This window comes from Chlamydotis macqueenii, chromosome 3, assembly GCF_036417535.1.
Source record: "Chlamydotis macqueenii isolate bChlMac1 chromosome 3, bChlMac1.mat, whole genome shotgun sequence".
Lineage (NCBI taxonomy): Eukaryota > Metazoa > Chordata > Aves > Otidiformes > Otididae > Chlamydotis > Chlamydotis macqueenii.
The window spans coordinates 88,152,985-88,170,770 of NC_141558.1; the positions used below are offsets into that span (position 1 = coordinate 88,152,985).

At 36.1% G+C, this 17,786-nt stretch overlaps 1 protein-coding gene across 5 annotated transcripts in view; it reads right to left on the reverse strand.

Moving 5' to 3' along the window:
• Window positions 1–17,786, reverse strand: part of LTBP1 (latent transforming growth factor beta binding protein 1) — a 200,847-nt gene that overhangs the window by 75,546 nt on the left and 107,515 nt on the right. For all 5 annotated transcript variants that reach the window (XM_086744059.1, XM_086744063.1, XM_086744060.1 and 2 more), the window contains 2 exons: window positions 14,556–14,627; window positions 814–936 (listed from right to left, as the gene is read on the reverse strand). In XM_086744059.1, coding sequence (XP_086600185.1) covers window positions 814–936; window positions 14,556–14,627 — 195 coding nt within the window. The remainder of the gene's footprint in view (window positions 1–813; window positions 937–14,555; window positions 14,628–17,786) is intronic.

Consider the following 17,786-nt stretch of genomic DNA (forward strand, 5'->3'; position numbering starts at 1 on the left):
CAAAATACTGAAAAACTTCCTCAGTAATTGAGCATCATTAACTAGTAGCATAAGATAATTATTCTGAAAAAATGAAAGAATTCACCTACGGCTCTAGACTAGACTGTACTTTATAAATCTAAAGATAGCTCAGGAGCTTAAGAAACAAGGTATTTTTCATTTGTAAATATTCTTCCCAAAAAACTTAAAATCAGAAATTTAGTTGTTCTTTATGCCTTCTTTCCTCCTTGCAAAGGTATTTGATCTCAAACCAAGTAAAAGCTGATTAACAGAGAAAAATATTTGCATTCATGCTGTTCACAACTTCTACTTCTCCTAATTCTTTCTTAATTTTTAATCCTTCTTAATCAGAAGGAAAATGTGCCAAAGATCATCCTGGGCTGAATGTTTAGTAATAAAAACTACCCAGGTCAAAACTGCAGACATAGAAGAGGGGAGGGTAGGACACAAAGATGATTTTGGGCGGGGAAGCAGCAGATGGGTAAAAAAAAAAAAATTGTGGGAAGGAGAACTCCAGGCTAATAAGAAAAACTGAGTGTATGAGGAGGGTGAATGTGCCCTTGAAGATTCTGCTACAAGAAAACAAGGATCCTGGACAGCCACTAGTGGAAACCAAGGTTTTCAGGACAAAGAGACAGTAAAGAAGCAGGAGCACTGAGACTGACTTAAATAAACTGAATAAGCTGAGCAGAGGAGGCAGGGACAGCAAAAAAGATGGGGACAGCTTAGAGAAGTTGAGGCCAGTCAAATAAATCCTCATCTAAAGTGCAACTAAGTATCTATTTTGGTACTTTGATTAGCATTATTACTTACGTATGCATCTTGAGAGGGTTGGATCTGGCACAAATCCCATTTTGCAGGTACATCTGTAGCTGCCCATGGTATTCAAGCACTCACCATTAGGGCATACTCCTTGTAACTGACACTCATTGATATCTGTGGGAAAATTGAAAATAATCAGATAGTGAAACATGGATTAATATTCTTCTTTCTTCAGAAGTTATCTTAAGGGGTTTTTTAATACGTGCAGGAGAACTGTTATGAGTTAACACTCCAATCAACACCTTTTTCCCATACTGACAACATTTGATTTATAACCTTTTAAAACACTGCTGAGAACATAACACAAAAGTAATTACATTTATACATCATTCTCAAGTACTCTGAATTAAAGAACAAATACACTTTGACCGGCTTGTCAACCCCTCTTTTCCTGACTAGATGATTGCTTGCACAGTCAAATACAACTCACAAGAACATTCACAGAGACAAGTTTTAAGCAATGTAGTATATTTTAGTATATTTTATATAGGATGGAACACTGCTTGACATATTTAATACAGTTGTTACCATTATTTGTACTTGGTAGCACCTGAAGGTTCAATGTGCTGGAAGAAGCACAATGCAAAAATACCATCTCTAGCCTAAAGAGCTTTCCATCTTAATAGCAAGAACATGCTTCAGGAAGCACAGAACACATGTCATGTGGAGTGAAAATGATTGCATCCATGGGAACACAACTTTGTAAAAATAAACAACTGCTTTGATAAAGTTTGCTGTTACTAGGCTACCTCCATCAGTGTCCCTTTCAGGGTCTTACTGAATCATTCTGCCATAACACAAGCAATGGGCCTCAGGCTTTTATCATACTTGGGGTTGTATCTATAATGCACTTACTCTTAGAAGAGGACCTGTCCGACAATCATCTGGATACCATCTGTAACTAAGTCAGCCAAAATAGGGTTTTATTTCAGGAGGCAGTAACAATGTAGCTTATACTGATAATCAAAACCTTAAAATAATAATAGAAAAACCCCACAAAACAAACCAAACCACCCATACAACCTATAATTGTCTCTGTCATAAATTGTCATGCCTCCTCTTTCAGAAAAAATAGAGACAGCACATTGAAACAGATCTACTTTAAAATGTTTACATGCATTATTTCTACAGAAGACTTCCTATCCCTATCCCTATGCTAGGAAAAAACGGTTACCTTTCTGGGTAAACAAGCTTGAAGTGGAAGTCAGATATTCCAGCTAGCTCCTTGGAAATCAGGTATTAGTGATCATTTTATCTAAAGTATTTACATTTCCTCTTAGTTTTTTAATAAAACCTTCACCATTTTATTTGACTTCATTATATCTTGCTGCCTGATTCAACACAATCAATGAGGATAAGAAGCTGAATATATAAAATATAACAGATGTGCTGGAGTTTGCTTATGGAAACCTACAGAAAGAATCATTCATGTTCCTACCTCCTTCTTCATTTTTCTCCACAAGTCTGGCTACCTGTCTCACTACACAGGAGCGCACGACTTAAGCTCACAGTACAGCAGACTAACAGTTGCCATATCAGCTGCTATTTTTTCCAAACATTCAGTGTTGAGCTTATCCTTCAGCTCTTCCAATGCTATACCTAATCTAGTATCTTGACACCACCTGGATCAACTTCACCTCTATGCACTTAACCACATGTGACAAGGAGCAATAATTTATATCCTAGAACTTTGGATGAAATGTGATGGAAACCACATGAATTACAAAGGATCAGCTCTGCCTCAAAGGAATTTTCAAGTGAAATTCTTAGACTATATGACTTTCTGACTTCAGAGGGAGTGGATTGGTGTAAGAAAAAAGCACAAAAACCTGCTGAAATATTCTCGTCTAGCAGTCTACCTTTTGACCCATCCAATCTTTTGAGTAAGAAGATATCCCATATAAGCACAGGAGTATCTTATTTAAGGACTGCACTAATACAGAACATTTTAATAAGCTAGACTTGTTCTGATGTACTTGAACATTTTTTTAGACAGTTTCTTCTGTTGCTTAGTCTGACTTGGTTCTTTCTTTTGCCCTGAAATCTCAAAATAAGATTGAAGGCATCTACAGAGCGCCAACTGATCTCCAAAGGAAGACCTTTTGTGACCACTGCGAGGAATTAACTTAAATCTTAACAGCTATCAAACTGAAGATGTTATTGAAACATCCCTAAACAGAAACACATTGATGTTGTTGTAAAGTTGTCAGGAGGAAAGGACTTATTGCTAACTCTCCACTTTCAAACATCAGGCATGACAAGGAACACAAGGGAAGAGAAAACAATGAAATGCCTAGAAATTAATACAAAGAAAATACTGGAACACTCAAGAACCCACTTTTGAATTTTCTACCTGTTGGCAATTTGGGTTGTCAGAGCAGTCCTCAAACGCTAAACCACAGAACAATTCTACTTGCTTTGGTAAAGCACTGACTCTGTCATCGGAAACAAGATGAAGAGACAGTATGCTTTATTCTGAATACAGGGGGGAAAAAAAAATCTTGATATCCAGGTTAATTTCAAAACAAAGATCCCCAACACAATTATACAAATACACAAATTACACACAGACATATATATCTATATGCAAAAAGCACATATAGAATTTGGATGAAGAGGAAAAATATAGGAGAAATTGAGACGAAAGAAATATAATAGCAAAAATTAAAAATTGAGACATATATATCCACTAGAATTAGCAGAAATTCTTTTGTCTAGTGAAGACAGCATTTACATTTTAAATCAGTGCAAAAGACAACTTACTTTAAACAATATTAATTTGACTGATTTTATTGTTCTTATTTTCAAGGAAGGACCAAGTCTCTTGTTTGTTAACCATTAAAATATATCACTGTTTGCTTCTATGTCATCATTATGAAAAAATATGGCACTTTTCCTTCCTATCTAGGAGGATAACTCTACCGTTCTAGATATATTTAAGCAAGGTAAGTAGTTATACAGCTTAACATAACTGCATTCATACTTTTAATGTATAAAATGATAATGATGCATTTATCATTTATTATATGATTATTTTACTCATTGTTTTCAGGAAGCTTCATTTTAAGGAATGTTAAAAAACTATACATGGATAAATTTTATTATTTCAATACTGAAATTATATAGGATTTTGAAAAACAAAAAGTAAAACCCTACGAACACATAGATACATAAGAGAAAGTAAAAAATTTACAAAACCTGCTTTCTGACTTGAATTTTAATAATTTTATTCACAACACCAGTATCTGTACTACTCAAATGGACCGTATCTTCTACATTTGTAGAACTATCTATATGTTGTAGAAGATAAAAATGGTATCTGTTATAATTCTCTGTAGTTTTTCAACTTTGAATAACTTAGCTACTGAACTGAAACACGTTTACAGTGAAACGAAAAAAAAAAATCTGTTCTGCAGAAGGGAGTATAAAATCTGGCTTTGCACTTAAATTCTAGTTACATGCTACTGATTTCAACTAGCTGAGTGATCTTGAATACCTAATAGCAAAACTATGCTACTTGGATTTTATAATTTCTTTAACACAATTTATATTTAAGTCTTTATACAGATAAAATGTAATTGCAAATTTTAAAGTAAAAAGAATTTAAATACCACCTAAATAGAAATCATGCGTGTTTTTACAGATCTGAACTTTATTTCACGTCACTGCTGAGAAAAACTGGCATAGGAACACATTAGAATCATTTGGTGATACTGGGAGAATTCTGGTTTAGAGTTTTGCCTACCAATAGTGAAGCTTTCATGATGGCATTACATCTACTGTAGGTAGATGGTATCTTCCAATAATTCATCAATACACAGTCATCTTTCCAAATTATTCAACTGTTCTGCAGGGAACATTCGCAGATGTTGTCGTTACTGCCTCTGTATGACATCTCTTCCCAGATGAACTGTTCTTGTACATCTAGTATTTAAAATTTAACACCTCATTCACATGTACTGTTATTGCTATTTAATGTGGGCACTGCTAGATTTAACTATCAGCTTATACATATATAAATACCAATGAATGATCCTTTCAGAGTTCCTGATACAGATATTCCTCTTGCTAAATTTGTCCAATTTTTAAAGTTAACTTCATTGTGCATGTTCTGATGCCTCAGCATGAGTGAATTATAGTATTTTTTTAATTTCTCTTTTCCATGTCATATCGTCTCAATAGAATTAGAGCTGATGCTCTATGCTGTATTACACAAGCCTATCTAAGGATTCAAGAGAAACAAGCCACAAGTTAATTAAAAAACCCCATTCAAATTTTCAAAAGAAACATACAAACATGTAAGGAAAATGTTTATTTAACAACTTTGGGTAAAAAGAAAAAAAAGAAATCCCTTTCACATTTACTATCTACTTCACTTTATTTCAGACTGTAGTAAAAAGCCACCTACCCAAAATGTTTCCTACCACCTGCCAGGTGTGCAAATTACACTGAAATCAATTTGTTCAGGCAGCTGGAAAGGAAATCTGATTCAAGATTAACAGATTTTTTTTTTTAGCCCTCTATTTCTTGTGTGCAGACATAAAAAAAAAAAAAAATCTAAGTTTTAAATTACTATAGCAATGACAATTCATTTGCTCCATTGTAAAAAACTAGAGAAAAAATAACACTTTGAAGTGTCTGAATAATCTTTCGTTGTGCAGAAGTATGAACTGACAACATGCTTTGTAGAGTGATTTGATCAAACACCTTCACAGAATCATAGAATGGTTAGGGTTGGAAGGGACCTTCATTCATCTCCGTAGAAATATTTTAAGGGGCCATATGTAGCAGTACTATAAAGCCATACATACACAAACAAGGCTTTCTAAAGATCAACTAAATATTAATATTAAGTTTTCAAAGAAAACAGAGTTATGAAGTTCCATTGGTAAAAAGCTTCTGTTAGTGATATAGGGAAAAAAAAGTTAATCAAGGAGTTTTTCCACACAGCACCTTGCATGGCTCCACAGTAAACTCTCACAGTAGGTCCTGTTACTTATGATTTATAAAGAACTGGTAAATAAAGCTTATATTTTTTAATAGTTCGTGCTTGATAATGTGAATTACTTGATCCTTCTTAATGGTAATAAGCTGGTATAAATGGCATGGAAGCAGCACTGTCATTCTGCAGTGACTCACAGCCTGACCCTTTGCTCTTACTCTTTAGCATTATACGTGCCAAATATGTGGAACTGCTCCTTGACACACTGTGCTCCTAGATTTGGTAGTCCATCTCCATGAAAGTGTGATGAGAAATGAAAGTTTTACTCTTACTTTGGATCTGTTGAGATGGCAGTGGAAGCCACACGCCATCCAAGAGGCTCTGTTGGTGACTCCGCTCTCACAAGTTCATTCAAATACAGAGAAGCTTTGCCATAACCAGGATCTTGACAGAAGTACTACAGTACTGTACAGATGAGACTGCTGTGTCTCAGCTCCTCCTATATCCTCTTCTAAGCACATAGCTTGATATATGGTGAGGTCAGCCACCAGTCTTCTCCAGAGCCACCACAGCGCTCCCAGGCTTGAACAACCCAAACCCATGCTAATCTATCCCACAATCTTCCCCACTAAGGAGAACTTAAAACAGGTTCTCTTAACAGCAACAGTTAGTGTTTGATACCTTCCCACAGATTTTTATAGCTCTAGCCGGTGTCAGGTCAAACTGCTCTCAGAAAATGCAATGTGTTAATGACTCACTGACACTGAATTTCCTGGGAAAAAAAAAAAAAACAAGCTAAAACAACCATTTCCTGACCAAATGCTTGTCTCCTGTGACTACAAATGAAGTAATCTTCATGACTTAAAAAAAAAACCAAACAGAACAACCAACCCTCCCAAAACCAAACAGAAGCAAAGGAGGAATACAGGAACAATGTAAGATGGTATTCATTTAGACAAGAATGCACATGCTAACATTAAACTTGTTACAAACCATGATAATTATATATAGTTTCACTAAGTCCAAAACCAACTTAATCTTCAAAGAACTTAACATACGTTAATTAGTAGATATAACATGGAAAATAATTGATAACTCAGAAAGCAAAATGAAAATTTACTTTTTCTCTGTGCTTTCTAAGAATGTTCACGGAGAAATTCTATTTGGATTTCTGCCCAGGGTAAGGCAATCTTCGAGATTTCATATTAGAAATATCCCAAAACACAACTGTGTTTTGAAAGCACTTTAGCAGAATCTTGTTCCACAAATAGTTAACTGATCAGGTGAAGAAGTGACCTCAGTTTTTACTCATGACCACATAGACATTTGCAATTACATGTGCTGAATATCACAAAGCTAAACTGAATTTCATTAAGTCTAAGTACAGGCAATAGTTAATGTAACAATCTATTTTTTTCTAATAACTATGATTTCAGGAAGGACTGAATAGTCCAGAAGAAATAAAAAGCTACAAAACTTTTGAAAAACAACTTAACTCCCATTTGTTACTTTTCTCTAAACAGTTCTTCCTTGCTTAAAAATCAAAAACCCCAGTGGCTTTTCAATATATCAATCTATATTATGACAGTCAGGCTCTTCTACTCAAGTATTGATTTACTTGTTCAGCTCTCTTATATGCATTGCACACTGGGGAACTGCAGTGACTGAAAAAGAAACATATGAATCAAAACTTTAAAAGGAGAAAAGTTAGATATGGGATCAAATTCTGTTCTAAGGCACTTACATTTAAGTGACAAAGCATTTTGACATGTAATGGAAGGTTTCCCTCTGACTAATCTATAGGTATTTGTGTACAGAAGGGTACAACGTAGTAGAATCTCTTTCTCTCTCCACTGTATGACGATGCATGGAAGAACTCTGCACTGGAGGGGAGGACATCCTGCAGAAGGTATTATCTTCCAGTGTTCTGCTTGTATTCTGCAATTCTACAGCAGTTTTAAAAAGTAGATTAAAATAGTCTTTAGGGATGCATTAGCTGCTGTTCAACACTGGAAACTCTCCTAACCTTTCCTTGAGCAATGGCATCTCTAATTCAATCACATTCAGGAAGCGAATCATTTTGGCTTATTCCAGGGTTAATGACACTATAATGTAGCGTGAGTATCTTTTCTCCAAAGATAACAAACCATGCCAAGTGTAAACATCCAATCTTAGGAAAAATTCCTGTGCCTATTTATAACGAGACCTTTACCTGTCACTTAGTGCTGAAAGAATATGCTTTACTTGGTTACTGTAAAACATGCTGAATGATTTACTTGCAACCTCCTTTAATTTGCCCATTTACTGAAATACTTTACTAGATTCCTCAGTAAACAAATACGAAAATGCTTCACAGCCTGCTGGTCTTCTACATACTAACAGGTCAACACAACCTGAAGGGTTTGATGGCTGCTATAGTCAAGTGAAGTGGTGTAAAAGGACTAATTGATCAGCAGAGAGCTCATCCACTATAGGCCAACCTACAAAAGCTGTCGGTTGGAATATCAGGTCTGCAGTGTTTCCTTTTGGCAGCCTCCAGCTGGAAGAATATTTAGGAAGAGAAGTTCACTGTGTTTTGGCTGTGTCAACGATTATAACAGCTCTTCAGACCACCCAGGCCCAGCTGTCCTAACACAAAATTGCAGGAAATGGTAAGGTAGTGTAAAGCTGTCTTCTCTGCCTTCAGCCTTGTAGCTCATTTGGACACATGGAGCAAAGCCATGCTCTGCCCTTTTCAGATAGCGAGTGAGGCCCATATTTGGTCACAGACATACTGGAATTTGAAACACTCCTATAAAATAAAATTCATTCTTTCATCTCCATGCTTAACACATTGAATTTATGTTCATGAAAATAATCACCGCTTGGAGCATATAACCACATTTAAATGTTTAACTTTAAAACAAAATTCTAGAACTGAATGTACACGTTTATTAATGTGTTCTGGTCAAAGTCACAATCTTCTGACAGTAGGTTATTTAAATGTATCTATTCATTTTAAAGAAAACATTTTTCCTCAAGAAAAACAGTCTATGAGTTCAAAAAAGCCACGGGTCACTATAGGAATTTTGGACAATGCAAATATAAACAAAAATAGTATTTGATTTGTTTTTCGAAATAAATCATTACTATCATTGATGTAAAGAATGCCATCAAATTTCTCTTTGGAAGCACTGATAACTTAGAAATTATAGACTCAACTACCAAAATTGGATCAGGGTTTGTTTTTCTACTATATTATATTGAAGTGACTAAAAGACATTTAAAATTTTCTTAAACAAGGCTGAAGAATACAAAGAAGTGCTTTAGTATTAATTAAAATAATAATCCCTCTTTTGAAACAATAGGTATAATTTGAACTCAATCCCTTTTCTATTTTACACATCTGGTAGGTGAATTTTGATTACATGAATAAATGTCTCAAAAGACATCAAAAAAATTCAGATATTCAGAGTAACATTACAGGCATAAACAAAAAAAAAACCCAAACATATGATTTCACAGTTTCAAATACAATATATGACACATATGACAAGGCATAAACACTAAACATGCAACAGCCTCCAGCTAGGACAGCCATGATATCCAGAAGTTTCTTATGAAAACCGAACCAAGAAAGGGAACTTGTAGAGCAGAAGGCCTAGTCAGACCACCACAGCCCCGGCAGCTGCACTGAAATATTCAGAATAAACTTGTGGCTAGAAAGTACTGCAGCCCCTCTCATTCTCTCTGTTCCAAGCGCCTGGTGCCGGAGGACACAAGCAACCTCAACATCGGCATCCCACAGCTGATTCCAGGCCTAGGCACCATGGAAAGCTAAATTCCTGAAGCAATACTTCTGCCTTTAGCTCTGAAATCAGATTTATGCATTCTTCAAAAACTGGCTTTTTAAAAATGCTTATCTCCTTTTGATGCCCAGTGCGCAACTTGCCTTTCATCAAGAACTGCACACACTTCAGACACTTTGCTGCATTTAAGCAAAGCAAGCCTCAAAGTACTGGGCAACTTCTTACTTAGAAATAACCTAGTGGGCAGTCATTAAATGTTATTTAGTAGTATCTGCCTTGAAAGACGTTTTCATGCAGTAAGTGCTTTAATATGCACAATATCTCATATTGCAAGTTAAGACTGGAATATATAATTTATGTCTCATTTGTGAAAATTTTACTAATTCTGGTAGGTATATGCTAGGCTTCACTAAGAGAGCCATCTCTGAATGATCGCCAAATCAGCTAAATATGTAGGCATCATTTTTTATTCTCTTTATGAAAATCAATTACAATTGTATCTACTACCACCACTGAAAAGACTGTCACAACTGTTTCTGCTATAGCTACAACCACTATTGATAACCTCAGTTCTAAGAAAAATATACTATCTAGATTTTACTGCCTCCATTCTAGTTGATTGTTTCAATAATAACCCGAATAGTGAGAACAGCAAGGGGCAAAAGAAACAAACAACAAGGTTTGGTTGCTAATTAAACTATTACAATATATATTTTTCAAAATTACAGAAAACAACAGTTGCTTATTCTAAGAAATGACCCAATGATTTTTGTGAGCTAACAGAGTAGCAGCAGGAGAAATCAATCCAACTCATTTTGTGCTTCTGCATGGAATTTATTGGAACGCAAGTTTGCAGAACCACACTTTTCAAACACATAATCAATGTCCAAACGGCAACTCAGCCCAGTTTCTGGAGATATATTTATTTCTCAGTATGATAATCATAAAAGAACTTCTTTGAAAGAAGGCTGTTAACTTAGTAGCTAAGTAACATTAAATAGCATCTCTTACGAAGCTAAGCTCTAATGAAATATATATACAACGTGAAGAGAAAACAGATTTATTACTGTATTTTAGGGACAAATGTAGGAGGGTAGAATATACCTTCAGAATTTATTTTAAATCATGATGAAGCCAAGGGAAAAAAGCTTGAAGTCACTAGAGCACACAATTACAGAATCTGATCTATCAACATACAAGTAGTACTTTCTCCAAGCTCATATACATTTAATTTTAAGCGTATGGGGACTTTTCAAGAACTTCCATTTACAGAACTTTTTACTTCATTGAAAAACAACAAGCGTTCAGGTATTTTTCCAGTTTTTTAAGATAAGATTTTTAAAGTGCTCTATTGGCAATATGTTATTTTCCTCAATCCAACCTTTTCACCATCTGTTTTTTAAATTCTATTTCAGATTTCCAAGAAAACCATTACCAGAAGAAGGAAACAGTAAGTATAATTCTAAACAGGGAACCAGAAATTAGCATCGCATGTGGATTCTGACAAAGAAGTTGCAACTCTGATAAGCTGTATTTTGGCTTAAAAGACAGCCTTAGGGCGTCTATGTGTGCAAATGTAATAAATCACTCCAATGAAAAGATAATTACTGAGGGGGGGAAAAAGCTTTCTTGATAGCAATTACACTAAACTGTTCAAATTAGCATACCCACAGATGGTTCCTTGTTGTCCTACGTACACATTAGAGAAGAATGTTTCAACACATTAGTTCACTCACTGAAAGGAAAAAAAAAATCACGATCTGCCTATTAATCACACTAATACTACATAGGCTTTGTAAACTAAGGAGGCTTTTAACTGCAAAACCAATGTAGAACAAAAGGTTAATTAGGCTTTTAGGCCAGAGTTTTCAAAGGCAGTGCAAGCTGGATGATATCTCTAGGTGAAAACAACAACCTCTTTTAGCTGCAGGCAGCGATTCAGAAATATATCCCCATTACTATTTGGTCTGGCAATGCTGGCCTTTTCCGAGCATGGACACAGCACGCACATCCTTTCAGTAATGAACAATCTAATTAAAATGTATACTTGCATACGGACATGCTGTGCCACTCCTTTCCAATTTAATTGTAAGGATTATTACAATAATACTCCCCCGCCAGCAGCTTAAACAGTTTTCTGTTCACAGCTATTGCTCTTGCTTTGCTCCATGTTTGCAATATGGACAGCTGTTTCTTCATTAGCCCCGTCCTCTTTGCTTCTAGAAAAGCACATCTGCTTCAGATAAATACAGACAGGACACTTTTGCCTGACCCATTGAGAAGCATATGCTAATGACCATTTCGGGACTGAAATGCACCCTGCCAGCAGCTTTCACATACGAAGCTAGCTTTCCTGATGACCGCCCAAATAGAGGTCAAAATCCCGACCCTACGAAAGAAAATGGTAATCTTGTTACTTCCTTCGATAGAACTGAATTTCATTCTGGCTTTGTTTCATGAATATTCCTTCTCCCAGTTCCTTCCTCATTTGTACCTCTTTTTTGGAGTGTGTTGGTGAGTAAACTACAGAGAAGCCACCCAAGCCTCCATAAGGCAATAAGGGGAACGGCAGCAGTCACCACCTCTGTCCTCTCCAGAAAGATAGGAGAATGTCCCCATCCTCAACTCAACAGTCTGCTTCCTGAGCAGACTGTTGATGAATTTGTCTGATTCCCATTGTCTGATTAAACTCAGGTTATAAATTTTCATGTATCAACTGCCAGTTATATTTAGAGTCTACAGCTCACTCTCTTCTGAGATAATGAGAGTAGTAATAAACCAAACTATTTAAAGACTCCTATTTCTTGTAATATTAGTTATGTAGTACAAATATGCGTAACGGAAAAACTATTAAAACCCAGTACAACAAACAATGACTAGCCTACCAGGTACGGATCTATTTCTGCATACTTCCACGGCAGGACTTGGCTCCCTTTCATGCTCCTACCCAGAGACATACACTCTCCCTCTCTGTCAGCCTGTCACTGCTCAGTGAAACAACTTCCTAGCCTACTTCTAGCAACCTTCAGAAGCACCAGGCAATTTTTTAACTCTCTGTAACCCCTGATTAAGGATCCTAGCTCCCACGTAACAAGGTTTGCCAACACCTAGGTACAACCTCTCGAAACAAAATGAATGCCCTGCTCACTTTTAAATGCCTGCTGGGTGGCTGCTGTCTAGGAAACTATTGTGTATACAAGTGGGGTTTGCACACATCTACTGGAGGTATCAAAAGCTCCTGTCTCTCCTGGACCATGTTCAGAGGGATGCATGACAGTACTAATGCATCATGGCATCTTCCAGACACTTTCTGTGCTTGAAGTTAAAAATCCTCTCTTTTGCAGAATCTAAAAAACACTCGTAACTAATACATGGAATGAGACAATCTCTTTCAAAATGGCTGAGAACATGTTGCTGAAATAGACAAACCACTTGCATGTTTAACTTGAGGCATGAAAAGGTGGCCCATCTATGCCTTACACTCACCTCCTTCACCTCTGCAGTGTACTGAGGATCAGTAAGCTGCCATCAACATCTCCCCATCCCTTTTATTAAGAGGACTCTACAGTCTTTCACTGCAGATGAGGGAACAAGCTCTTCAGATGCAACTTGCAGCTCTCCTCCATTTAGTCTTTTACTATTTTGACCCAACTCAATTTTCTCTCACAATCCTCCAAATGCCCCCAACCTGCAAGCTGGTAAACCACTAAGTAGAGAACTGAGCAGCAGATAGGCTCAAGTGGCCATACTTTCAGATAGTAGCTCACATCTCCCTCAGGAGTGGAAGCAGTGGGATGTTTCTGTTTAGTGCTCTACAAATTGTATTTTTTTTGTTGGTAAAATAATTTATTTATGCAGGTGGCTGCTGCACGTTCCTCACTGATGTGCTAACTGAAAGTTTCCAGTTAAATAAAATTAACTTTATCTCCAGAGTGCCTTTAACACCAATTACTCTTTCATTTTCTCCTTCTCTCCACCAGCACTACTATTTGTTAGAACCTCTTTTACTTTTGCAGTGTCAACAATGGCTAACAAACTCAACCACAGGTCACAGTGTCAGCCTCACTTGAACACATTCTTCCCTTCCTTCCCAAATCTTTCTCAAGAGCACCACTGCAGGATTGCTCACATCTTCTCCGAGATCCTTTCTCTTGCTTACTTGAGCTGTGCCAAACAAGTCAGACAAGCAATTAAGCTTCTTCCTACATCCTCATCTGGCATTGCTGTTCAATACTCCAAGATACACAGAAAGAATTAGTATATGTCTATGGTCAACTGCTCAGCTTCGTCAGATAGAGATGCCGTAGGCCAGGAGAATTTAAATGCCCCAAGCCTTTCTGTGTAGCTGCATGATCACACAGATGCCACAGCCCTAGATGTTTTGATAACTTCTGTGCTTACAGCCAGGAGATACAGGGCATAATCTTGGAGTAACACAACTTACACAGTGTCTAACTCCAAACATCCTTACATGCATTATGCACATTCTTGAAGTACACGGGTCACCACTTTATATGGCAGCCAGGTACACGTGGTTTTTCATTTCCATTTGCGAGTGACATTATCTGCCTGTTCTCAGTACTGTTGTCTCTAGTCTCTTATGTCCAAAATAAGTGTTCTCTGATTACTCTATACTTCCACGCTAGTGTCATCTGACTTAACAGAGGAAGTCTGCAAGTTCACTGTTTAGTGGAAGAACTGACAGAACAAAGTATTTCTACTGAAAAACAAAGTACAAGAATCCTTATGAAGTCATCTTTATACATCAAAGAAAATGAGAGTATACGTGGAAGTTTTAAAAGATTTTTTTTGTCCCAGAGCAAAAAAAAACACTCTCTGAAATTGCCAATATTTAAAGAAAGAATTAAAAATAGCCTCAACATTTTTTTCCCAGATACAAATCAATGGACTGGATTCATTCATCTAAGTCATAAATATCAAAGAATCTGTCACAGAAAACTGGTACTCAAAGTAAACACAATCAATTGTGGGTACTATCGTACCTTGACAAAACGTAGCATTGATTCTCTTGTAGCCTTGTGGGCATTCCGTCATAGGACTGTATCCATGGTAAGCTGAAGAAAAAAAATTACGTCAGTTAAATAACACTGATTTATATCCTTATTTAGGGAGCTTGACAGCCAAATTATTATGTAACTATATTTTTAAAAGTTTTTATGATGTATGGTTAAGCAGAAAAGGTCAAGAAATTAAATTAAAAGTTGTGCAAGTAACCTGAGTTCCATCTCACTCCACATGTACACCACTTAAGTCTTCAGTTATCCAATCAAATTTATCTTTTTTTCCAAAAAAGAAATTTCTGAAATCAGGACATTATCTTTCATCCTAGTTGTTCTCAAATATTCATATAATTACTTTCCCAAACCAGCTACAAATATTATGTTGACAAAAGATAAAGTTGAAGATTCATAATGAAAACTCAACCATTTTAAAACAGAAAGCAGAAGTATTTTCAATGTTAAGCAAAATTGTTCAGTACCATCTCTCCTGCCACACTGAACAAAAAAATATTTGAAATACAGAGGAAATAGATGCAATTTAACTTAAAACAAGACAGAAAGAAGAAAAAGGCACATTTGTGATTTATCACAGATTTATCAGAGCTGCTGAATTTTGGAAGACTCTGCCAATTATTGGCTGATCAGTGTAAACTGTCAAGGGCATAACAACACTGCAAATACAGACTGAATTAAATTTTGCCAAAATAGAAAGTGTTCAGCTAACTGTTTTTTTCACTTGTATTTATTGTTTCTTTCCTTCACTTAAGGTTGCCTTTGAGACTACAGAAAACTGTTTATTGATTCTTAAACTGTTATAACATCATAAATGAGAGCAGTAACTCCTTTGTATGTTTATGCACTAAAAGCTAACCTCTTGGCTAGCCTAGTACTTTATTAAACATATAGGACTAAACTTTTGGCACTATGATCACATAAATGCCTGTAATAAGAGTCAAGAGAGTTTTTCATAATTTGAATGCTACAACAGAAATACCTTACATTTGGTCAGATCTTTTGTTTTCCTTTAAAAATGTTCTAGATGTTCAGCAGGTCAAAGGAGAAGGGGAAAAAAAAACAACCCCAGACAACTCAACCACAAACCACCACCACCAAACAAATTACTTTCCATCTTTACTACATAAACTGTCAAGTAAGACAGCACAACTGAGTGAGATGATGTTTTCAATTGGCTTCACTTCACATATATTGCCTGAATTGCACATGTATTCCTGCAGCTTATTTCAAAACTAGTGACTGGTTGACTATAAGGGGGGGGGGGGATATGATTCTTTTCATTCATTCTAAAGCTTTTCCTATTCTTTGAAAAAATTAAGTTATAATTTTGAGTAGCAGTTTTTAGAGTAAGATAGTTTTATTTCAAATTGCTGTGAATTACTTAAAATAATTGCTTAATTAAAATATGAAGCTTCTTCTTAGAGATTGATTAAGTAATAAAATGGTTAAGCAAAAATAGTATGGGTCAAAATACAGCAAAAATGTTCTTACAGTTCTGATCACATACTTTTCCATCTTTACATTGACTACAACCATTTTAGCACAAATTAAAATTCGAAAATTTCATCTCTCACCATAAAGTGGCAGCTACACATTTATTTTCAAGGCAGCTCCAATCTTTTCATAATGTGAATATTACAACCAGTTGAAATTTAAGGTGAGATTTTAAGTAATGCAATGCATTAGCCTATTGCTGGTCCCCAAAAATGTCAATGAAACTCCTAACACTCACGTTGGCAGAGTCAGATTCATCCTTGCACTGATTATGACCTAACTTACCTGTCTTTGCCATTACAGATGATTCAGTTCCCACTAAAACCAGGAGAGTGTCTCTAACTTTTTGTGGGCAGGATCAGTACCATGCAGTACAGCCTGGCAGAGCAAACCACAGGAAGAGCAGAGCTCTTGCAGTTGTAGATGGACACCAGCCCATAAGCTACGCTAGGCCTTTTCCAGTGCTGCAATGCATTTTCCCTTCCAGGGTGACTCAGCTGCTCTAGAAAGTGTAGTGGTGGAATGAGGTCAGAGATTTTAACCTCTCCCTCCCTCCTCATCCTCCTACTCCCACACTGAACAGGAAACAGCGACTTACTAGCAGCTGTTTTCTTCCTTCTACAAAGAGCAGCAACGTCAGCAGGTCGCAGTTTAGTAAGGAGCTTGTTCAGTGATGGCTAGTGAGTGATCCATGTGGGAGCTGGATGAAGTCCTACATTACTTACCCTTTACTCACTTCAACAACCTGTTTGTAATTATTAACTGTTAGCAAGAAGCCTAACAATCGTAACATTCCCCGTGTAACACAGAAATGCGCTTTGTCTTAAAAGTCATCTTCTGTAGAAGCCCTCTAAAAACGGAGATCTGTTCCAAAATTTTTGTTTTTCAGTAATACTGAATAACCCATAAACCTACAGATATGGGAGCTGTCTCAGGCCAAGGCACTTGACTTTGCAATAAGACAGAAGCTCTGACTGAACAGTGGCTATTACCCAAAATATGCAAGTACATCTTTGTGAAGTAACAAAGCCCTATTTAAGTCCATGGGCACAAGACACACACAAACTTACGTACATCCTGAAGTAACTGACTGAAGAGAAAAGTGACTGCTAATGAGACTGAAGTAGATACTTAAATAACTTGCTGAAGTGAGCTTTGCAAAAGATCACATTAAATGAAACCTGATTATGTATTTTTATAAAAACAAGTCAATTTTAAACAAGGTTTATAAAACATAAAACCATAAAAACAAAAGGAAGTCTGCTTCCAAAAAGTCTACAATAAAAAGAGTAATATCAATTTAGTGATGCATCATAAGAAGTCAAAATTACATGGCATTAATGTAGGACTAACTTTGCCTGCTGAGACACTACCATGGACATCACTTAATTGATAACTTACCGATAATTTACTTTACTCCAAAGTTTTTCCATCCAATATCATATATATATATATAAATATATATACATGCATACCCTTTTTACCATTGAAACATTCTCATTATTGTTAAAAAAAATAATATATATATATATATTTGATGGAATATAAATCCCTAAGCAGCCACTCTACGCTTTCATCAAATCTTACAATAAATTTCCATTTATCTTCAGCAATTGTTTGCTCTACAGAAGCATAACACTTTGACACTGACATGAGGCTTAATTTGACACCTATGCTCAAAGAATACTTAGATCTAGATCCAAA